The sequence below is a fragment of the Mercurialis annua genome, linkage group LG8 (assembly GCF_937616625.2).
Source record: "Mercurialis annua linkage group LG8, ddMerAnnu1.2, whole genome shotgun sequence".
In the NCBI taxonomy this organism is placed as follows: domain Eukaryota; kingdom Viridiplantae; phylum Streptophyta; class Magnoliopsida; order Malpighiales; family Euphorbiaceae; genus Mercurialis; species Mercurialis annua.
Window position 1 is genome coordinate 30,009,431 of NC_065577.1, and position 24,062 is coordinate 30,033,492.

At 35.1% G+C, this 24,062-nt stretch overlaps 1 protein-coding gene and 2 long non-coding RNA genes across 4 annotated transcripts; 1 reads left to right on the forward strand and 2 right to left on the reverse strand.

The window, feature by feature from the left end:
• Positions 1-899: 899 nt before the first annotated feature.
• LOC126660136 (myosin-12) lies at positions 900-22,767 on the forward strand. The gene is made up of 40 exons (XM_050353477.2): positions 900-1,255; positions 1,336-1,464; positions 2,366-2,509; positions 2,609-2,754; positions 2,850-3,006; positions 3,086-3,144; positions 3,235-3,394; positions 3,477-3,626; positions 3,696-3,832; positions 3,927-4,073; positions 4,281-4,382; positions 4,465-4,522; positions 4,600-4,701; positions 4,789-4,826; positions 5,116-5,242; positions 5,325-5,495; positions 5,580-5,711; positions 5,810-5,916; positions 6,108-6,168; positions 6,253-6,430; positions 7,251-7,456; positions 7,529-7,648; positions 7,741-7,839; positions 8,284-8,499; positions 9,193-9,332; positions 9,411-9,512; positions 17,815-17,923; positions 17,998-18,045; positions 18,147-18,206; positions 18,317-18,487; positions 19,752-19,907; positions 19,995-20,192; positions 20,288-20,437; positions 20,529-20,599; positions 20,704-20,803; positions 20,884-20,940; positions 21,030-21,086; positions 21,202-21,282; positions 22,133-22,218; positions 22,515-22,767. The coding sequence occupies exons 1-40, from the start codon at positions 1,253-1,255 to the stop codon at positions 22,639-22,641; spliced, it is 4,662 nt and encodes a 1,553-aa protein (XP_050209434.1). The 5' UTR covers positions 900-1,252; the 3' UTR covers positions 22,642-22,767.
• On the reverse strand, positions 2,038-4,047 carry LOC126660141 (uncharacterized). 2 transcript variants are annotated; one of them, XR_007635233.2, is made up of 5 exons: positions 3,956-4,047; positions 3,677-3,813; positions 3,232-3,410; positions 2,615-2,983; positions 2,038-2,525 (listed from the first exon to the last, which is right to left on the reverse strand). It is a non-coding gene; the product is annotated as an uncharacterized LOC126660141 (long non-coding RNA). The 2 variants fall into 2 exon arrangements; XR_008789664.1 differs by having other exon boundaries at positions 3,677-3,816.
• LOC126660144 (uncharacterized) lies at positions 4,777-22,654 on the reverse strand. The gene is made up of 3 exons (XR_007635236.2): positions 22,520-22,654; positions 20,457-20,532; positions 4,777-4,865 (listed from the first exon to the last, which is right to left on the reverse strand). It is a non-coding gene; the product is annotated as an uncharacterized LOC126660144 (long non-coding RNA).
• Positions 22,768-24,062: the final 1,295 nt, after the last annotated feature.

Genomic DNA, 24,062 nt, shown 5'->3' on the forward strand with positions numbered 1-24,062 from the left:
CTCTGGACCGAAATTCTGGATGTCTATGAGGCAACTAAATATCAAAAAAAATCCGATTATTAAGCTATGCACGTCGGCACACCTTAATAGAGATTAAAACAAAATGCACGTGCGAATGTGTGTGTACAAGCTGGAGGGATTATTCTATTTACCGTACAGCTCAAGCAATAGACCCACATCAACCGACCTTCTAATCATTTCTTATGTTGGTGCTTCTTCTATAGTATACAGCCAAGTAGGGACATTGATGTTCAAAATAACTCAGTTTAGAGTTTGATTTTTCAATCTTGATCAATATTATAAATTAAATCAAAATCGACAACTAAATTTTGTACTCCCTCCGTCTCAATAGAGTTGTACACTTTACCTTTATCACAGAGTTTAAGAAAAGCAATTATTACTTATAGATTTTGTAAAATTTTCCTTACTTTTCTTGTCATACCCCTATTTAATATAAAATCTACTTGCAATTTACTTTCAATTTACTCATTAGTGAATTTTAAATAGGGCTAATATAGGAAAATTGAGTGTACAAGTTATTTACTTTTTGAAAGTGGACAAGAATTTTGGGACAAATTTTTTTCTCAAAGTGGACAACTCTATTGGGACGGAGGGAGTATTATTTTATAAATAAACTATTCTTTTTTAAACCATTTTAACCGAAACTAGGAAACATTTCTATCTAGTTTGATTCATAAAAAATGTCTAATATGCTCATTTTGAATGTCAAGTTGGCAAAAAGAGCAAAAAAGGTGATATAAAAACAGTGGAATATCTGAAAAATAATGTTATAAAGGTCGAACTATAAAGAAAAAAAAAACTCCAATCGACGATTTTTTTCATATCAACTAGAGTAGAATTCAACATTAGAATTCTTTCGAAAAACAATTTTCATTTCCGACCACACCGACCAACACGGCGGCACGGGCCCGCCTGTAAGCGGCTCGGCTAGTGCATGAAAGTGGGGATAGTAAGTAAGTAAGTTGATTAGAAGGGGTGGCTGCTGGCTGCTAATTAGCTTTAGTTCTTTAAAATGAATTAATTAAGCAAACAAAGCTGACACTTTTGAATTCCTTTTTCATCATTCTTTTCAACTTTCTTCATTCTTCTTTAATCCAACACTTTACAGTATACAAATCTCATACCATTTGCCCTAATAGTAATACCTCTCTCTAACACCATATCATCTTCATCTTCATGTTCTTCTTCTGCTGATCATTCTGGTCAACTTTGAGGATCTTCCATAAAAATAATGGTATGATACTATATTCTTGATTATCATCTTGTTGTCAATGTAATTGCATATTTACTTGTTTTTGTTGGTTTGGTTTGCAGGGTGGTCCTGTAAATATTGTAGTTGGATCACATGTTTGGGCAGAGGATCCTCAAGAATCTTGGATTGATGGAGAAGTTACACAAATTAATGGCAAAGTTGCCACCATAATTACCACAAATGACAAAACTGTAAGCTGCCTTCACTTTCTCTTAACCAAACTTTTCATTTTACATCTCCCTCCATTAGAGACTGTCTTATTATCAATCATGCATTTAATTCAGCTAAATTTAGTATAGTTTGATTTCTATAAATGTTATAGAAATTCAATAAAAAAACTCAACAGAATTTTCAATTTTATTTACGAATGAAAATCGTTGTATTTAATTCATTCCATAACTCTATTTTTTTTATGGAATTGATCCTTTTTATGTCGACTGAATTACGAAATAAATTTATTTTAAATGAAATTCATTCTGACTTATAATTAAATCAACTAAGCATGTTTAATTTAAATTAATTTCACTTAAATTTATAAAATCATTTATAAATGTATTTAGTCATCTAAATTTCAACTATTACCTCTATTTATATCAAATAAAATTATTTGCTGATGAAATAATTTTTAGAGTTGAATTGAACAAATAAAGATACTTCACTAATCATAATGGTTTATCTGCTGCTATTTTAGCAGACATATTGATGTGAAAGGCTAATTGTCGGATTAAACTGGTAAAAGTGACAACTGAATTGAGAATTAATGAGACATAGAAGTTAAAACATTAAAAAATAAATCAACAGAGTAAGAGTCTGCCCAATTTCTGCACCCCCTTCATATATAAGGGTGCAGATAATAAATGTGCTAACTTGAAAAACAGACTAGAATATTAATTATAATAAGCATTGAGTCTTTCTGATAACTAACCAAACCGAATAACTAGACCGACAAATTTGGTTTGACATCTAAGCATACTCCTAACTCCAAAAAAAGTTCTCTGATATGAAACTTGTGTTGAATCTTTGGAACGAAAACGCATTGCATTGCGAAAATGATGTAACTAAAATGTTTGGCCTATTCCATATGATCACCAGATAGTTGCAGATATTTCTAGCATATATCCGAAGGACACAGAGGCACCGCCAGCAGGAGTTGATGACATGACCAAATTGGCATACCTCCATGAACCCGGGGTCTTGCATAACCTTGCTTGTCGATTTTCTCTCAATGAAATTTATGTGAGTGATCATTCACCTATTCAACATTTTCATCAAATAAATAACTCGGGATTCTATTAAAATTTCAAAAATACTGATAGCAAGGCATTGTATAAACAGACTTACACTGGGAACATTCTGATAGCAGTGAATCCTTTCCAAAGACTGCCACATTTATACGATGTTCATATGATGGAGCAGTACAAGGGAGCTCCTTTCGGAGAGCTAAGTCCGCACCTTTTTGCTGTGGCAGATACTTGTTACAGGTATGCAAAACATATCACATCAAATCATGCATTTTAACATTCAAAATTTCAGTATGTATCATAGCGTAGAGCTGATATGATGACACATACTTCAGAGCAATGATAAACGAACAGGAAAGCCAGTCCATTTTGGTAAGTGGAGAGAGTGGAGCTGGTAAAACAGAGACGACTAAAATGCTCATGAGATACCTTGCATTCATGGGGGGCAGATCAGGCACAGAAGGAAGAACTGTGGAGCAACAAGTTTTGGAGGTAAATTACATATTTGACATGTCTTGTCTATTCTGATTCAACTGATAGAATAGGGAGTTACATTTCCATTTTTTTCCAGTCCAATCCAGTTCTGGAAGCATTTGGGAATGCTAAAACCGTGAAAAACAACAATTCGAGGTAAAACATCTTTATCTCTCTTCCATTTTTTCAACATTATAAATAAACTCGGCTTACAGTTCTAAATTGGTGGTCATAAAATCATACCAGTCGTTTTGGCAAGTTCGTTGAGATTCAATTTGATAAGCATGGAAAGATCTCTGGAGCTGCAGTTCGCACTTATCTTCTTGAAAGGTCACGTGTTTGCCAAGTTTCCGATCCAGAGAGAAACTATCATTGCTTTTACATGCTTTGTGCAGCACCACCAGAGGTAATTTCATTGATTTCTGTTCATCAAGCAGGTCATATACAACACTAGTCATGGAAAGCTAACTAACTGACATTTCTTTCAGGATGCAAAGAAATTCAAGCTAGGGGATGCAAAAACATTCCACTATTTAAATCAATCCAGCTGTTATAAAGTAGCCAATGTGGATGATGCCAGAGAATATATGGAGACCAGAAATGCAATGGATATTGTAGGGATAGGCCAGGATGAGCAGGTATTCAGCCATAGCACTAATGCAGGTACAAATTCCAGATTTCAACTAACCATGATTTCCATTCTCCAGGATGCAATATTCCGTGTAGTGGCTGCAATCCTCCATCTTGGAAATATTGAATTTATCAAAGGAAAAGAAATCGACTCCTCCAAACTTAAGGATGAGAAATCACGCTACCATCTACAAACTGCTGCGGAGCTACTAATGTTAGAACCCTTACATAGTGAAACACCAACAAAATAAATTGATTTTTTTGCTTGTTAGCAATTGCTAATGTTCTCATTCTTTCAAATACTTTAGGTGTGATGAGAAGGCACTTGAAGACTCACTTTGCAAGCGTGTCATAGTGACTCCTGATGGGAACATCACAAAACTTCTAGACCCAAATGCAGCTGTGCTGAGTCGTGATGCCTTCGCAAAGACTGTATACTCACGGCTGTTTGACTGGTAAGAAAATTGAACTTTCACCTCTATTTAGCAACTAAATGAGGGAATAGAGAAATGAAGCAATGTGGGAATTTCTACATGTTTACAAAACAATGTAACTCATGCCAACTTCTGAGTAGTGTCCATGTTGCATCGGTTTGAGTACAATACAGACATTTTTATCTCATTGATCAAGGCGTGAACACAATGAATCGTTAACTGTTGCAGGATTGTGGACAAGATTAACAGCTCAATAGGTCAAGATCCCAATGCAACAAGTATAATCGGAGTCCTTGATATTTATGGGTTTGAAAGCTTCAAGATTAATAGGTACAAGAAAAAATAGCTATCTATTAGTACTAAAAATTAAATAAAATTTTAACAGGAAGATGTAATCAGCTGAATTTGTCAGTTTTGAACAGTTTTGCATCAACCTGACCAATGAGAAGTTGCAACAGCACTTTAACCAGGTAGTGATAAAACCCACATGAATAATTTCAACAAGTACACAGAAATATTCTAATGAGTATATGATCTTAATCCTCAGCATGTATTCAAGATGGAGCAAGAAGAGTACACAAGGGAGGAAATAAACTGGAGCTATGTAGAGTTCGTTGATAACCAAGATGTGTTGGATCTTATTGAGAAGGTATTCGTTACTAGAATGCCTTTGTAATGTCAAACAAGTGCACACTTTTCATGAATTTAAAATAAATGATTTTGCACTTGCCTGCAGAAACCCGGAGGAGTAATAGCCCTGCTTGATGAGGCCTGGTACGTAGCTTTCCTACTTCCAAATTCATGCATCCTCTCCTGAAATTCATTTATATAGATGTAGAAAGAGAGCGAAAGTTAACCTTCTAAAAAAATCAAACATTAAGAAAGCAGGATTCTAGATTATAAGTCATAATTAAGGCTAGATCCCCAAAATTGTTAATCTTAAAAGAAGAAAAAGAAAAAGGAATCTCCAAATTGTGGTCCATCTCCTGGTTTGAAATAATATACAAAAATGGAAAGAAGAAAAGTATACATTTGAAATAACATAAGATTTTTTACACTGCAGCATGTTTCCCAAGTCCACTCATGAAACATTTGCACAGAAGATGTACCAGACATATAAAGGACACAAACGCTTCAGCAAGCCAAAACTTGCTAGAACAGCCTTCACAATCAATCACTACGCAGGAGATGTATGATACTATTTGAATTGCATCCAGCCAAACAATCTAAATTTGTTGGTTTCTTTCTCATTGTTAATCCATTTATAAACAGGTGACATATCAAGCTGACCACTTCCTTGATAAAAACAAAGACTATGTTGTAGCAGAACATCAAGCCCTGTTAAATGCATCAAAGTGCCCTTTTGTCGCTAATTTTTTTCCTCCACTACCTGAAGAGGCATCAAAGCAGTCCAAGTTCTCTTCCATTGGTACCCGCTTTAAGGTACAGTCTATAACCACAGAGTACCAGCATTTTGTGTAATACATTACTGAGACATTGACTCATAGCTTAAACTTTAACATCTAGCAACAATTACAAGCCTTAATGGAGACGCTGAGCACAACAGAACCACATTACATCAGATGTGTAAAGCCAAATACAGTTCTAAAACCTGGAATCTTTGAGAATTTCAATGTGCTGAACCAATTACGATGTGGGGTAAGATCAGATTGATTTTGATTTCTCGTGGTTCTTCTAGGTCAAATAGCTTTTCAAACTCCTGTCAGAAATAACTAAGCCAAAAAATTATATAACAGGGTGTACTAGAGGCAATTAGGATAAGCTGTGCTGGGTATCCAACAAAAAGAACATTTGACGAATTCCTCGATCGTTTTGGAATGCTCGTACCTGATGTTCTAGAAGGGTATGAATGCTAGCAACACTTCTGATCTTCAGTTGGCACTCATCATATAGTATTAGCTTCAGCATTCATAAGATAGCATGAAAATAAATGACTTGAAAACGCTACTCTACATCTATAACACTTGTCAGAAAACAAACCAACTTTGACTTCATATTATACAACTCTAATATCATCCTGTATTATTTAAGCAGGTGTGATGAAAAAACAGCATGCATTACCATCTTGGAGAAGATGGGTTTGAAGGGTTATCAGGTAGTTCCGATCAAAAAAAAGTTACAAGATACAGAAAATGAAAGATCACATTTTATATACTAACTTCCAAATTGCTTGATTCAGATTGGAAAATTAAAGGTGTTCCTTAGAGCAGGGCAGATGGCCGAGTTAGACGCACGAAGAACTGAAGTGTTGGCTACTTCTGCTAGACGAATCCAGCGACAAATTCGAACTCATCTGGCACGAAAAGCGTTCATCACATTTCGGCGGGCTTCAATTCAAATGCAGAAACTCTGGAGAGGTGGCCCAACTTTAACTAATATAAATTTTATCCACACCATGTTATTTCACATAAACTGGCCAGTCTGATCATAAAATAAAAAGACTAATGACAGTTATAATGTTATGAACGTCATTTTGGAGTAGCCAAATCCTAGCACACTTTTAGTCCGCTCAAGAATATAACACAAAATAGTAGGTTGACAAAATATGGATAACATGGGGAAAATCAACTGATTGCCCCATCATGCTACAGGGACTAAACTTTCATACCCTAATAGGCCCCTTTCATTTAAAATTTCCAAAATAGTAAAACATTAATAGATAGAACGAGGAACTCAAGAAATAACATATTGATATGGTGTTCGAATTTTAGTAAAAAGAAAGAAAGAATCAATTTTTAAGTTGTCAGAACAGAAATACAACTCAAAGCCCCCTTTCTTTTGATATCTGTTACAAATAATATTTTGTAAGGGTGTGCTTGGTTCCCTTTCTGTTGTACGGGTTTGGATGAAAGGGAGCCGAATATCAATAAATAACAAATATATGAAACTTCGATTATAGATAAACCATTTGTAAGAGTTCTAGCCAACACACTCCTCATAGATACCTACGGCTTGAAAAATAGGCCTCCTCGAGTCACACCTAGAAACCACAATGAGAAACATTATCATTTACACTGAAATTCCCTGCATAGAGATATCAATTCATTTAACGATGTTAACTAGAGTGATTCCATCAACTGGAGATCTATAAACCTTCAAATAAGCCACTAACACCACTTGATGTCATTGCCTAGCTAGAGTATAACTAACAATTGCTTTTCCCTGTCCTTTACACAGCACAACTTGCACGTAAGCTCTATGAAGAAATGAGAGCAGAAGCAGCTGCAATTCGCATACAAAAGAACATGCGTGCTCACACAGCAAGAGAACATTACAAGAACTTGCAGAAATCAGCTGTAATGATTCAAACTGGACTTCGAACAATGACGGCGCGTAATGAGTACAGATCCAGAAGAAGAATCAAGGCTGCAACTATAATTCAGGTAACAAATCTTCTGTCCGCAGTACGTGAGATAATTCAAATGAACATTTAATTTATTTCTCAAATTTAACAGACTGAATGGAGAAGGTTCCAAGCTTGTTCTGCTTATAACCAGAAGAAGAAATCAACCCTAATACTTCAATGTCTTTGGAGGTCCAGAGTAGCAAAGAAGGAGCTTAGAAAGCTGAAGATGGTTGGATGTCTCAATTATAAACAATTTGCTTATTTTAAAGTAGGATACAGTTAACCAAATGAACGTTGGAACTCACTAACATTATGGTACAGGCTGCAAGAGAAACAGGGGCACTTAAAGAAGCTAAGGATAAATTAGAGAAGCGTGTTGAAGAGCTAACATGGCGACTGGAGTTAGAAAAGCAATTGAGGGTAACATTGCATATCAAAATTTTCAAACTATTTAAAATTATTTTCAAAAAAGTAAAAACTGTTCAGCTAATATTAATGGCATAAGATTTAAAAGTTTACAATAACACATATCTTGAAGTTAACAATTCAGCTAGATACACATATTCAATGCCTATCTTTGCGCATGCTTTCGTGAGTTAGTAATATAGAATGCTTGCAGAAAAAGATCTGCGTAATGTTTGGCTTGAGGGATTGGCGAAGCCTCAAAGCATTTTACGGCCTATTTTATGGCACAGATTTTGAAAGATTTCATGCTGAACTACGCATGCATCAATTTTCAGTTCCTCATTCACTTAAATCTCTCTATGAGAGAATTCGAAGTCAAGAAAGAAAAGTTTCAAAATATTTCTGCATGATGCCTAATTAAGTTGATCCAATTGATCCTGATAAATAAAAAATTTGTAGATTGATCTTGAAGGAGCTAAGGGGCAAGAAATCACAAAGCTACAAAATTCATTGCAAGATATGCAAGGACAGCTCGATAAAGCCTCGGCTGCAATCATCCAAGAGAAAGAAGCAGCAAGGATAGCAATAGAGCAAGCCCCACCGATCATCAAAGAGGTGCCTATTGTGGACGAAACCATGCTGGAGTTGCTAAAGCATCAAAATGGAGAACTGCAGGTAACATCATGCACAATTCACCAACAGAGTCTATTAATAATCACATGTGGAAAATACAATAGACCAGGCTCAGGGCACATAGTGGATATTCTTGTCTTTGTTCATAATTTTTTATTTATCAAAAATGCAGTTTTATATGTTTTTATTCATTATTTCATGCATAAAGTTACAATTTAAACACAAAAGCAGGAAATGAGAATTAAATGCTCAACTTAGATTCAAAAATGATATGTAAGAACACTAATATACTAATACTTGTATATTCATAATTCACCAAAAAATGCTACTGTACTAATAATTAAGGGAAATGTGAGGGTGGGGACAGAAAAAGCTGTCTTAAAGCTACTCCGGCTTTTCATTAATAGCAGAGAATTGTAAAATTCTAAATAGTCCGAAGCCAAATTGTCATCCAATGACAGTGCCTATCATAATATACCTGATGACTATTGCTAAAAGGACGACTTCTTGGAAATAAACATCAGAAAGAAAAAAAACTTATTCCCAGGTTTTCTATACCATGATATTAATCCACAAAGAAACAATAACTTTTTGAGGCGGTGAACCATTGTCAAAATAAAGAGAGGACATCCGCTGACCAAATCTTCTAAAGCAGAAAAAGAAACGCATGCATTGAAACATAAATAAGAGATATATTTCAATGACAAGTGATCTTACATGTATCATAACTATCAGGATATACTAAGAGAGACGAAGAAGAGAATGGAAGAATTTGAGGAAAAGTGTAGTGAACTAGAAAAGGAAAGCAAATCGAGATTAAAAGAGGCAGAAGAAGCGCAGCTGAAAACAATGCAACTCCAAGAGAGCATTGAGAGGTAAGATCAATAAATTATAACAGAAGCAAGTGTATAAACATTAACTGTGGTTAACCTATTCATTTTTCACGCTGTCAGATTAGAATTGAACTTGACCAGTCTCGAATCAGAGAATCAGGTTCTACGCCAACAAGCTCTGGTTGCATCAACTACAGAGGATCTTTCAGAAGAACTAGATGTGTAAGTCAAGACATCATTAAACTTTCTATGATTTTTCTTTTTTACTTTCTCTATGAAGTAAAATATATATTTCATCCCTTTTCTGTCTTCTGAATATGCAAAAACTCGGGGACAAAAGAATTAAAAATAAAATCAACAAAGAATACAAACTTTATCGAGACATTCTTTTTGGTTTGCTTGGAATGGGACCAAGTTCAAAGAAAACCTACAAAAAGATGCTTCCAAAGCAGTAGGTTTCTAAAAACTTCATATGTATTAAAACTGTGTTTGAATCTGAAAGTTTGAAACCTTTAAAGTGTGAAAGCTGAGAAAGTAAAACAGGAATGCAAAATTTAAAAACCAACAAAAATACAATCAAAGAAAAATTATTAATCCTCTGAAAGTTATTTATTGCAGGCTTAATTTTTCGTATTACCTTGCTGAAAAATAATAATCACTAAACTGTCTCAGTTTACATTGCTTCTAGTCCTACATAAAGCCTTAATCAGTAAATTCCTTAGCAAGTACATGATGAGTCATACAGACTTTTGGAGTCACGGCAGAAATTTATTAAAGTAGAAAGAAACGCTTTACATCCTTCAGGATGTTTATATTGTCCTATATAATACAAAGTTTATAAACAACAAAGAATGTACTTAAAAAGCAGCAATGGCCAATCATGTTAAACACCCACCCATATAACTGTCAATTTAGAGAGTGTTGAGCAAAAAGTGTCCTCTAAAGGAGGAGAATTCTCTTTATTTATATCAATAATACAAGCTGATATTCAGCCCTGAAATCATGTACAAAATATATTCAACAGCTATTATAATCTATTTAGGAAAGAATAAAAGATTTACATATGTGAAAGACAGCTATACATGGCATAAAATCTGCTGATTTAAATGGCAAAATAATTCTTTAAGGCATGAAATATGTAGGCAGTAAATGACCAGCTATAATTCAGCTAATTCCTTTGACATCCCCCCTCAAATTGATGCTGGTAAATCTACAAGCATCAATTTGCTAACCAGAAAATTATGGCGCTGACGTGTCATTGATTTTGTGAAAATATCTGCAATTTGTAGTGTGGTAGAGATATGTGGGAGGGTGATAACTTGGTGGTCATAGGCTTTCCGAATGTAGTGACAGTCAACCTCTATGTGTTTTGTGCGCTCGTGGTAGACTGGGTTGGCAGCAATTTGTATTGCACTGGTGTTGTCTCCATGTAAAGGAGTAGGTTGAACTTGTGGGATACCAAGCTCTGTAAGGAGACCTCGTAGCCAAATGATCTCAGAGCATGCAGCAGACATGGCCCTATATTCTGCCTCAGTAGAGGATTTGGAAATTGAGTCTTGTTTCTTACATTTCCAAGAGATAAGAGCATCTCCTAGAAACATACACCATCCAGTAGTAGATTTCCTAGTGTCCGGGCAGCCTGCCCAGTCAGCATCGGTGTAAGCTTGTAGTTGTAGTGAAGAACCACGAGGAAACAGTAGTCCACGAGTAGGTGTGCCAAGGACATACCTAATGATGCGTCGGACCGCAGATAGGTGGAGATGCCGTGGGGCCTGCATGAATTTGCTAACAGTATGGACAGCGTATGAGATGTCTGGTCTAGTGATGGTAAGATAGATAAGACTACCAACCAACTTCCGATATAAAGTAGGATCCTCGAGGATCTCTCCCTCGTCGCGTCTATATTTCACATTAATTTCTATTGGAGTTTCAACAGATGTAGCGTCTTTAAGGCGAGCCAAATCAACTAAATCTTGAATATACTTGTGTTGATTCAAGAAGATTCCTTGAGGCCGATGATGCACCTCTAATCCCAAAAAATAGGTTAGTTGGCCGAGGTCCTTCATGTGAAAAGTAGAATGCAACAAATTCTGAATTCTGGAGATTGCCTCCATATCAGAACCAGTGAGAAGGATGTCGTCAACGTAAACAAGGAGGATGGTGATGCCCTTGGATGTTCTTTGGAGAAACAGCGAGGAGTCATATTGACTTTGTGTAAAAGAAAATCCAAGGAGAGTAGATCGGAACTTTTCAAACCAGACACGCGGTGCCTGCTTCAAGCCATATAAAGAGCGATTTAATTTGCAAACAGTATTATGTGAGGGAGTAGACATACCAAAAGGAAGTTTTATGTAAACTTGCTCCTTCAGATCACCGTGTAAGAATGCATTCGTAACATCCATTTGATGTAAAGGCCATGACTGAGATGCAGCCAGAGCTAGTATGGTTCGCACGGTGGTCATCTTGGCGACTGGTGCGAAGGTCTCATCGTAGTCTAGGCCGTACTCTTGCTTATTGCCAAGAACTACCAACCGAGCCTTATAACGGTCTATAGATCCATCAGAACAAAGCTTAATGGAAAACACCAATTTACTTCCAAGTGGTTTCACCGATGGGGGACATGGAACAACATCCCAAGTCTGATTTTGCGCAAGTGCTAAAAATTCTGCGTCAATAGCTTTACGCCAACATTCATGTTCCATGGCCTGTTTATAAGATGTAGGAATAGGAACAGAAGACAAAGTGGCTGTTAATGATAAAGGAGGGGTGAAACCATACCTATCTGGTGGTTTACTAACGCGTGCACTGCGCTTGAGAGGAGCAGGTGCAGTCGGAACATGTTCAGCAGTCAAGGAATGAGTTTGTGAGAGCTCTAGAGGTGCATTATTCTGATCTAATGTTCTGGATGTGCGTCGTTGATAAACCAAGAGCGGCTTAGAAGGCACAAAATCTGCAGAAGGGTTAGTAAATGATGGCAGAACAGAATATGAAGGAATAGTATTATCAAGGTGAGTAGAAAAGAAATACTGGTTTTCAAAAAAAATCACATTTCTAGAAATCCGAATACGACGTAGATTAGAATCATAGCAAATAAAACCTTTATGATGTGCAGAATATCCAAGAAAAGCACATTTAACTGACTGAGCAGTGAATTTTGTGCGTTCGTGTGCAGGAAGATGGACAAAGCATACACAACCAAAGGTACGAAGGTTAGAATATGTTGGAGAATGACCAAATAATCTAGTAAAAGGAGATGCATAATTTAATGAGGGAGAGGGCAATCTATTTATAAGGTGGACAGCAGTTGAAAGTGCTTCACACCAAAAACGAGAGGGCACAAAGGATTCTAATAAAAGAGTGCGAACCATGTCAAGCAGATGCCGGTTCTTCCTTTCAGCCACCCCATTTTGTTGTGGGGTTGAAGGGCAAGACCGTTGAGATATTATACCATTAGTTTGCAAATATTCTTGAAATAAATGAGACATATACTCACCCCCGTTGTCAGAACGAAGAATTTTAATATTGGTAGAAAATTGAGTTTGAATATACGCATGAAAAAGTTTAAAAACAGAAAAAACTTCATCTTTAGAATGCAAAAAATAGATCCATGTAAAACGACTATAATCGTCAATAAAAGTGATAAAATACTTGTAATTAGCATGAGAAATAACAGGTGCCATACCCCATACATCACTATGGATCATATCAAAAGGCTGAATTACGTTTGGAGTATGTGTGGGGAATGGCAAAGTTTTACTTTTGCCAAGTTTGCAAGAACTGCAATCAAATTGAATAGCATTAAGGGATGGTGACTCTTTATTCCCAAGTAAACCAGAATTTAGCAAATCATGAAGTACATTAGAGTTTGGATGTCCTAGGCGTTTATGCCATGCTCGGTAGTCAACTTGAGCAGAATTACAGGTGATAAATGGTAAAGAAAAACATGATGACAGAGGAATCTGAAGAGGGAATAAACGCCCTACTTTAGGCCCCCTTGCAATCATCTTCCCTGATTGTTGATCCTGCACAACACAACCGGATTTAGAAAATTCCACTTTACAATCATTATCAACCAATTGACCAATGGAAACAAGATTGGTGGTAAGATCTGGAGAAACAAAGACATTAGTTAAAGAAGGTGAAATATCACCAGTGGCAGTAATAGGTAAAGGGTTACCATTAGCAGTGTAAATCTTGAGATTTCCAGAATATTTATTTACATTTGTAAGAAAATTAGCATTATTCGTCATATGATGGGAAGCCCCAGAATCAAAGTACCAAGGAGGTGATGTAGAGAAGGGTTTACCTGAGAGTCCTAAGGCGGAAAAAGCAGAGATTATCATTTGTTGAATCATTTCAGGGGTTACGGGTTGAACATGAGCAGAAGCAGGTGCACTTTGTGAAGTATCCACATGATCACCCATATTAGAACCGACTGAAACAGTATATGCTGTTTCAGACTTCTTTGGGGGTCGGATAGGACATTCCTTTATGATGTGACCATCCTTTTTGCAATAGTTGCAAATTTTTTTCGAACAGTTCGATGCATAATGGCCAAATCCTTTGCAACAAAAACATTGAATAGCACTCATGTCCCTAGATTTTACCTTTCCTTGGGCTGCATAAGCCACATGAACCGAAGTTGATCTTTGTTGTTCCATGGTTGTGTGTGTGAGAAGACGCTGCTCCTCACGAAGCAAATCATTGAGGCAAGTATCCAAGGATGGAACTGGTTCTCTGTTCATAAGATTAGATCTGGTGCCTTCAAATTCAGATCTGAGTTTCATGAGAAATTGATCCCTTTTAGTAGTTTCATGCACTGATTGAACAGAACTAAGACCTTCAAGAGGTAAGGTAGCATAGACTATATCAGTATATTCAGCCCAAAGACTCATGAAGCTAGAATAAAAATCAGAAATAGAAAGACTTCCCTGTTGGTGAATGGATAATTCATGTTCAAGTTGAAACCTACGAGCAGTATTGTGTTGGCTGTAGATTTTCTTCAAATAATTCCACATCTGAGCTGCTGTCTTGAAGGGCCGAAAATTCAAAATGAGATTGGATTCAACAGATCCAAGAATCCACGCCATGATTTGAGCATCCTTGACTTCCCACTTGGAGTGCTCCTCCTTCTCCGTTTCTTTGTCAGGAGCAGGTTTGCTTCCATCAACATGACCCCATAAATCCTTGCCTTTGACTAGTATCTCGAAGTGGAATGCCCAAGCTGAATAGTTTTTTCCATTGAATCGAATCAAGAAAGAATCACTCTTTTCAGAAGACATGATGCTGAGTGAGCTTGATGAAGAGTGATCAATTAGAAAAATGAACTAAGACTGAACTAGGACTAAACTAGGACTGAGATTTGAGAACAAGAAATCTGAGATTTCAGAATTATGGCTCTGATACCATGTCAATTTAGAGAGTGTTGAGCAAAAAGTGTCCTCTAAAGGAGGAGAATTCTCTTTATTTATATCAATAATACAAGCTGATATTCAGCCCTGAAATCATGTACAAAATATATTCAACAGCTATTATAATCTATTTAGGAAAGAATAAAAGATTTACATATGTGAAAGACAGCTATACATGGCATAAAATCTGCTGATTTAAATGGCAAAATAATTCTTTAAGGCATGAAATATGTAGGCAGTAAATGACCAGCTATAATTCAGCTAATTCCTTTGACAATAACCTCCAGAGTATAGGCTGTTATGGACTTATTCTATGGTAAGTCTTATTCAAGGAAAGAAGAATCAAGCAATTAGGTTTAAATGGCAGTTTATTATTTAATAGTTATTAAGTAGTATTATGTTTCTTATTTAGTTTGTTTCTTATTTAGTATTGTTATCTTTCCTAGTTATATTCTAATTAGGAATCTTCTTATTTAGTATTCTATTTCCTAGTTCTATTAGGAGTCTTGCTACCCAAGACTATTGTATTATATATATAGCTGTTTCAGCATATTAATAAAGACATCGAAAATTACAAACAAGTCAGATAGGCAACTCTCTCTAACGAGTTCCCGGATAGGCAGCTCTCCGTTTGAGCTCCAACAATCACCATAGCTCGAAAACGTAACAAATCAAGAACAGGACAACCTTCAATAGAAGGTCATCGCCCTGTGACTCGATCCATATCAACGGGTCATAACAATTTGGTATCAGAGCCAACAGTCATGGGGGATACACATGCTCAGATGGAACAACTTTTGGAGATGATGCGCAAACTGTCAGCAGATCACGCAGCCCTATCTGCACGTGTTGATGCCATGTCTCAGCAAAAGGAAGAAACAATCACAAAAGAGAAGGATGTGGAGGATAGTAGCAGTCAGATTCATGGTTCCAAGCAAACTGCAAATTCATCTAGTAAAGAAGGAAAAAGTGGGGCTGTTCCGCGTTATACAAAATTAGAATTTCCCACCTACAACGGTAAGGAGGACCCTCTAGGCTGGCTTACACGTTGCGAACAGTTCTTTGCTCACCAGAAAACCCCACAAGAAGAATGGCTTGGATTGGCTTCGTTTCATTTAATCGGGACTGCTCAACTCTGGTTTGTTCATCTAGAAAAAGCAAACCCACACTTGAGATGGGAAGTATTCAAAAAATATTGCAATATGCGGTTCGGTCCACCTGTTCATAGTAATCCGGTAGGAGAGCTAATCTCACTTAGACAAACCGGGACTGTGGAAGAATATCTTGAAAAATTTCAGGGGTTATTATCCCGAACTAATTCTATAATTCCAGAACACCAAGTGGCAATAATGATGGCGGGATTATCAGAAAGGTTGCAAATTGATGTGGAGTTGGCTAAACCGGAAATTTGGAGGAAGCTATGAGTCTTGTTCGAGCTTTTGAGAGACGTTTACAGCTGGAAAAATATTCTGAAAATCAAAAATTTGGGGCACCTCTAAAAATAACAGATGCTACAAAAGCAACATCAAGTGGAACTGCCTCAACTCTTCCTCATTTTATCAAACTAAGTAGAGCAGAGATGGCAGAGAGGAGAGCCAAGGGTCTTTGTTACAATTGTGATGAATTATTCTCACCAGGCCATCAATGTAAAAGGTTGTTTTGGATTGAGGTTGCTATTACAGAGGAAGATGCAAACACTGTTCATGATGGCAACCATAATAGAGATCCTGAAATGGCCATCATTCGAGCTTGAGGGCAAGCTCGTTTTTGGAGGAGGGGAGTGATGTTATGGACTTATTCTATGGTAAGTCTTATTCAAGGAAAGAAGAATCAAGCAATTAGGTTTAAATGGCAGTTTATTATTTAATAGTTATTAAGTAGTATTATGTTTCTTATTTAGTTTGTTTCTTATTTAGTATTGTTATCTTTCCTAGTTATATTCTAATTAGGAATCTTCTTATTTAGTATTCTATTTCCTAGTTCTATTAGGAGTCTTGCTACCCAAGACTATTGTATTATATATATAGCTGTTTCAGCATATTAATAAAGACATCGAAAATTACAAACAAGTCAGATAGGCAACTCTCTCTAACGAGTTCCCGGATAGGCAGCTCTCCGTTTGAGCTCCAACAATCACCATAGCTCGAAAACGTAACAAATCAAGAACAGGACAACCTTCAATAGAAGGTCATCGCCCTGTGACTCGATCCATATCAACGGGTCATAACATAGGCCTACGAGAGAGCCAAGAGAAAACTTTTTATCCCATAGATGAAATGATATTTCCAAATGCAGGCATGTCTCATCATCTAAAAGCTTTACAAGTAATAATAAGTGACACTTCAACATCCTAACACTGTTTTTGTGTTGAAAAAATGATCAAAGCCTGGAAATTTATGTAAGGAGATAGTGATCGCTTGTATCAGCTAATACACAAAACAATTATACAATCAACTAAGTTTGTGTTTCATATGGGTCAGTCTGTTCAGGTACTAGTAAGGTTTCCATTTAGAGTTTAGAGATAAACCAGAAAACAGGATTTGATTCTAGAAATAAATACGACATTCATTTTGTGGATTATTGAGAATTACAGTTAAAATTATCCTGGAGATATGGTTGAGGGGAAGTACTTTAGTCTTGTCCTTCTATCTTTCCAGTTAATGTAGTTATTCCTTCCTTGTTACTGGTAAACTTCACAACAGAGCTAATAAACCAGCCTCTCAATTTGTAACAGCATCATAACAAACAACCAAACATCAAAAAAATTACATTTCTCCTAACTAACTTAAACCCAACTGATCTCATTTCATCGTAACCATAAGCTAAAAATCCTCAACTGTTTTACACCCTCAATTTTTACCTCATATAGACAGACATGAGTAGATCATAGGTCTATCCTATGTTGCATGCATTACTGGTAACAACTATATTTATTTTTAGTCAAGATAATTATTACTGGCGCAACAGAGCAACTTCAACTCCTCACATGGTTTCGCAGCGTCAATTGAGTTATCTAACTACCATTTTATATTGCAATAACTTTTTATAGCTAGAAATTCAAGCTGTAACTAGTAACCTTCCTAGAAATTGAAAGTTAAATGTGTGGTTTCCAGCCTCAAGCAAAGGATAAAAGACCTAGAATCGGAGAATGAAATACTCCGCAAACAACCAGCTGTTGTAGAACAGACAGTGACTTCTGAAAAGACTCTCTCTCCAGTGAAGGTACGCTACTTTAGATACTGTATTCATTATGTAGCTATCTTTAAATGTGGCATTAATCCTCTGTTACAATGCAGAACTTTGACAATGCAAACCGAAGAAAAGAAGAGCTTCAAACGATAAAAGTACTGCCATCCTCATTTAGTATAAATTTCCAAGTTATCCGGAAAGATAGAAAATTGTCATGAATTAATCCTGCATTCTAATGGATGAATTTTGTTTCCAGGAGCCAGAACCTCTTGCTACCCTCTTAACGAAACAAAGATCCCTAACAGACAGGCAGCAGGTAATCATCACTTGAACACTAAACTGTAACAAAGTTCAATTGAAATAAACCCATACTTCCTTTTCAGTCATGCAGTCACTAAAATGCAATCTATTACTATCTTATTATAGGAAAGCCATGATTTACTCATCAAGTGCCTTGTAGAAGAGAAGCGATTTGATAAGAACAGACCGGTTATTGCCTGTGTTGTATACAAATCATTTCTTCAATGGAGATCATTTGAAGCAGAGAAGACAAATATATTTGATAGGATAATTCAGACAATCAGATCATGCATAGAGGTACCATTCTTCTACCAATATAGCAATATTCACCGTGGAGTACTACCAATCATGCTCTACAAGAGATAGTCTATGTTGCACGAAAACGGAAATGGAAATTGATATGAAAACGGAAACAAAAACAAAAACGGCGAAGCATTTTTTTCCAAAATATAAGAAACGGAAATGTCTACATAATAAAAATATAGCGATATATTTATAATTAATAAAAATTACTCCCTCCGTCCCAAAACAATTGTCCACTTCCCTCTTCTTCTTTTTCCGAAATACTTGCCCATTTCTAGTAAATAACAATCTTTAAAATTAATTTTCCTATATTGCCCTTATTTAAAGTCCACTATTTATTGTCATTATCCAAAGAAGTAAATAAGTCATAGTCTTTAATAAGGGTATAAAAGAATACATGAAGATAAATTTATAAAAATTGAGAATATTAATTAAGGTTTCTTGAAGTGTGGGAAAATAGCAAAGTCGGCAATTGTTTTGGAATGGAGGGAATACAAAATTTCATATATATTAAATCTTATTTATAAAAGATAAATATTTTCATACAAATAAATTACTATATATTTTATGAAAATTAATGAAAGTAAAATTTAGTCATAATTAAATAACAAAATATCGAAAAGATTATAAACAATTATCTAAAATATAGAGATTGTGCTTTTCAAAAAGAAGAGAAGAGTTTATGTTTGTGTATTATGGCTAATGTGTATTTTAATTTTTTTGAATAAATGAGATGGAACTTCCTTCCATTCTTGTCTTATAAATAATTTAATCCAAGTACAAGATTCAGACAAGAGAAAAGATAAGTAAGGATCTAAACTCTAGAAGAACAGAAAGCAACCCCTTTCATCGTTTGGGTGTTTCTTGTCCTTTAAGAAAACACTTGCATGGACCAGCAATAGTATTAGTTTAATGCTTTAGACACATAAGAATTATGCTTCAATTATTAACAAAAATATTTATGCTATAATTAACTAAAGTCGAATCAATGACAATGTTGATAGGTCAAAGATCAATTACTTACATATAAAAAAAATTGAGTTTAAGCTGAATCTTTAAATTTGGTACGCCAAGCCTGAAAACATAGGTCGACCTTCAGATATCAAACTTTCTATACATCTAAGCCTAGACATGTTTAAAATTCAGTATGGTTTGTCTTACTCAAATCCATAATTGCAGCTGCATATCTGGTTAGTTGTTATTTTGTAGTTTCAAAAGCTCTGAATTTGAAGCTAATTCCTGAATGATGGTATTGTAGAGTCAAGATAACATCAGTACCCTAGCGTACTGGCTGTCAACAACTTCAACCCTTTTGTATCTTCTCCAAACTACTCTGAAGGCGAACAACACAGTAAAAGCATCTTCACAGCATTACCGAACCTCATCTGCCACATTATTTGGCAGAATGATGCAGGTAAGTTCTGTCTATTAGACTTGTTACTAAAACTTTTACCTTACCTCAAATTTCAATCATCGAGCTTTACAATAACATTGATTCCAGCCATCTACAATGGGACTGGGAATGTCAAGTGGGTACAGTGGAATGGTGGGAAAACCAAATGAGCAATTAAAAGTTGAAGCCAAGTATCCAGCATTACTATTTAAGCAACATCTAACTGCATATGTTGAGAAAATATACGGGCTAATTCGTGATAGTGTCAAAAAAGAGATAAGTCAATTCTTGCATTTGTGCATACAGGTAAGCAAGTAGATAAACTATATATTTGTTTAATGACGAATTATCACACAGCACTAATTTTCTACTCATCGCCATACTCTAATTACTATCAACAGGCTCCAAGATCAATTAGAGCTAGATCAGTACGGGGGTCATCTAGAAATATACATTCAAATATTGTCGCAAGACAACAAGCATCAAACATACACTGGCAAAGCATTGTTAACAAGCTAGAAACTACTTTGAGTATACTGTTGGACAACAATGTAAGAAGAATAGATATACCTCTTTACAAGCTTTGCCTGATTGCATATATAAGTTCACACGACCTTTCAATTAACTTTTGATGATTTTCAGGTCCCTGCGGTGTTAACAGGAAAAATCTTTAGTCAGGCCTTCTCATTCATAAATGTACAGTTTTTTAACAGGTAAGAGCACATGAAGTTAAATTCATCATTAACTGTATGTCTATAGTTACGAATCCACTCTCCCTCATATATTTAATCCTCATTTCCAACTGTTGCTCACCCAGCTTATTACTTCGACGTGAGTGCTGCTCATTTAGTAATGGAGAATATTTAAAGGCCGGTTTGCAAGAACTGGATCAATGGTGCCTCAAAGCAACAGATCAGGTAAAACTAAGATAGCATACATATGCAAATGACCCATACTAATAACAGTATAATGAAGCTAATTGTTTGTTAAGTCACAGTTTGTAGGATCATCGAGTAATGAACTCCAGCACATAAAGCAAGCAGTTGGATTTCTGGTATGTTTTCGTGAACCTAAATAGACAAGCCGAGTGCTTTTATAATTTCAGGATCCAGAAAGTGAATAACAGATTATTCATCCATGCAGGTTTTGCATCAAAAATCTCAAAAATCATTGGATGAGATAACAAATGAACTCTGCCCGGTAAATGATCCAACTACCATAACCTGAATTATATAACAAGTTTCAAATGTTTGAAAAACAATAACTGAAAATAATATAATTTAACTATTTCCTCCTAAATTTAACTGTTCAATAGATATTGAGCATTCCACAAATATATCGCATTGGGACTATGTTCTGGGATGATAAATACGGAACTCAAGGATTACCTCCAGATGTAAGTCAACCTCCCCTATTATAATAAATTTATTTGAAATAAGTTTTTCTTTATTACTTTTTGTTCACCAAAAGTCCAATGCCATCTTGAACTACACAACAGAGGTAACTAGGGGCATGCAAGTTTGGTTAACTGAACTCGATTTGGTTGGATTTGATTGGTTAACCAAAATTAAATAAAAAAACTACTAACCAAAACAATCAAATTTTTATTTTATCTTGATAGTTTAAATATGACATAAACAATTTTAATTTAATCAAGCAAAGTGGAATTTTATTAAAAAATTTGATGGATTCAGTTTATATACAAACAGAATTTATTCTATTCACTTTATTTGGTTTTGCTAAAATTTTCAGTTATGCATGTAAACACGTAAGGGTGAAAAAAAATGGTCGGCCGAAATTAACCAACTGACGGATGACTTTCGGTCGGTTTGGTTCAGTTATAAATTTAAGTTGGGTCGGTTTTTTTTATATAAAAAAGTTTCAGTTCTCGGTTTTCAGTTCGGATTGAGATTTGGATTATCCACATTAACCTAGCCAACCGAATGAAGCAAAAAGATGATATTTTTAATTTTTTCAATAGTTTTCTTGTATTTTTGTCGGTTACCAACCAATTCGGTCGTTCGGTTTGAAATATTTTGGGTCTCGGTTAAAATTTCGTATATGGTCAGTTCGGTTTTAACTATTCAATCAGTCTCGTCAGTTCGGTTTTGACCGAACCAGCCCAAATGATCACCCGGTTTATTTGACTTCAGTTCAATTCAAACTGAACCAACGGAATCACCCCTAGGCTAAAATCTCCATGATAAAGAAACTTACTAAACTCTATAACATATGTACAACAACAGGTGATTGGGAAGATGAGAACACTTATGACAGAAGATTCAATCAACATGCCTAATAATTACTCATTCTTGCTGGACGTTGATTCAAGGTAAGTACAAATAAACTTATCATCAGGGGCGGACCTAGAAATTTTGTATAAGGCGGGCAATATTACACCGAAAGTTTATAAGACTAGCAAAATTAACAAAATATAAATTTTAAGGTGGGCATTGCTATAAATTTTAAGCTGGCAAAACTACACTATTCAATTCTATATCAATATTTTTGAAAGAATTCAAAACTATACGCTCTTCCTAGGTCCGCCCAGCATATGATCAAGCAAAATTTAATTTAATCTATTAAAGAAAGTAGTAATGGAAAGCATAATTTTGAAATGTATTACAGCATACCATTTTCAATGGAAGAGATGTTGAGATGCTTTGACACAATCAGTGTATCGGACATTGACCCGCCGCAGCTTCTCCGGCAAAGATCGGACTTCCATTTTTTGTTTCAAACGACGGATTTGTGAATATGAGTGAGTGAGTGAGTGGGTGTGATTGGTTTTTGTTGTATAGTTGAGACTTGAGAGGGTGTGAGTGATTTTTTGTGAATGTAATTTATTTTTTCTTTCATTCTTTTTGCTACCAATTTTATTTTAGGCTCCATTGTTTTTTTTTTGGGAACATTAGAAAATTGGTGATGAAAAAAATTAGTTACAAGCAAACTCTTTTTGGGAAAAGTTTGATAATGAAAAAAAAAAGTCGGTTTGTTATATGAGAAAAGATTAATTACAAGTGTGTTTTCCTATTAAACCATGATTCTCAAAATAGGGCGGGTGGGGATAGAAAATACATCCCTGTCTACGCTTCTATAGAAATAGAGATGAAATTTTTTAGTGGTAATTTCTTAAAATACAGATTTTGATAACTTATTTATATTTTTACTTGTCCAGTTTTAATTTTTCTTTTTATTTTTTTTATTTACGAAAAATACCTTTTTATTTTTTTAATTTTAAAAATACCTTTTTGCGGTTTCCAATTTCGGTTTTTGATTTTTTCGGTTCGGTCGACCAAACCAACCGACAGTTTTTTTATATAGTGTAAGATTAGTGTATATACAGTGTTAATTTTTATAGATTTTTTTTCTGGAATTTTTTCTTTTTTTATAGTGTAATATATAGTGTTGTTATGGTGTTTATATAATATAAGATTAGTATATACATAGTGTATAAGTAGTGTATAAGTAGTGTATATATAGTGTATTTATTGCATTTTATAGTGTTTTTTGTGGTTTACACCATGAAACACTGCAAATGCACCATAAACACTGTAAATGCACCATAAATATACTAAAAAACGGCAAAAATACACTATATATACACCAAAAATACACTAAAACGTAAATATATTATAAAATTACTACAAAAGCACCATAATTCAATTTTTTTCTTTACAAAATCAGTAGCAATAAATAAATCTATGAATAAGAGAAGACAAAATAAATAATTATATGAATAGTAGAACAATTTTATAAACAAAAAATTATACATTTACAATAATTTATTTACAAAATATTTAAATTATTACAAAAAACCTAAAAAATTATACAAATCTAAAAACGGGTCGAGAAATCCATAGCGCGAAAGGAAGAGATGAACGGATTAGCGCGAACGGAAAAAACGAACGGAAAAACGACTGAAAACGACGAGAAATCTAATGGAAGTAGACGAATGGAAGCGCGACCGAAAAGACGAACGCAAAAGACGGACGGAAAAGTAATCGGAGGAGATAAACTGAAAATAAAATGAAAAAAAAAAAAAACAAAACAAAAGGAAAAAAAGAGTTTGAAAGAGAAGAGAGAGAAAAAAAAGGTGGCTGCTATGTCAAAGTTTAACTTAAAATAAGATAAGGTTTCTTTATATAGTGGGTATTTTTTGTAAATAAGTTAATT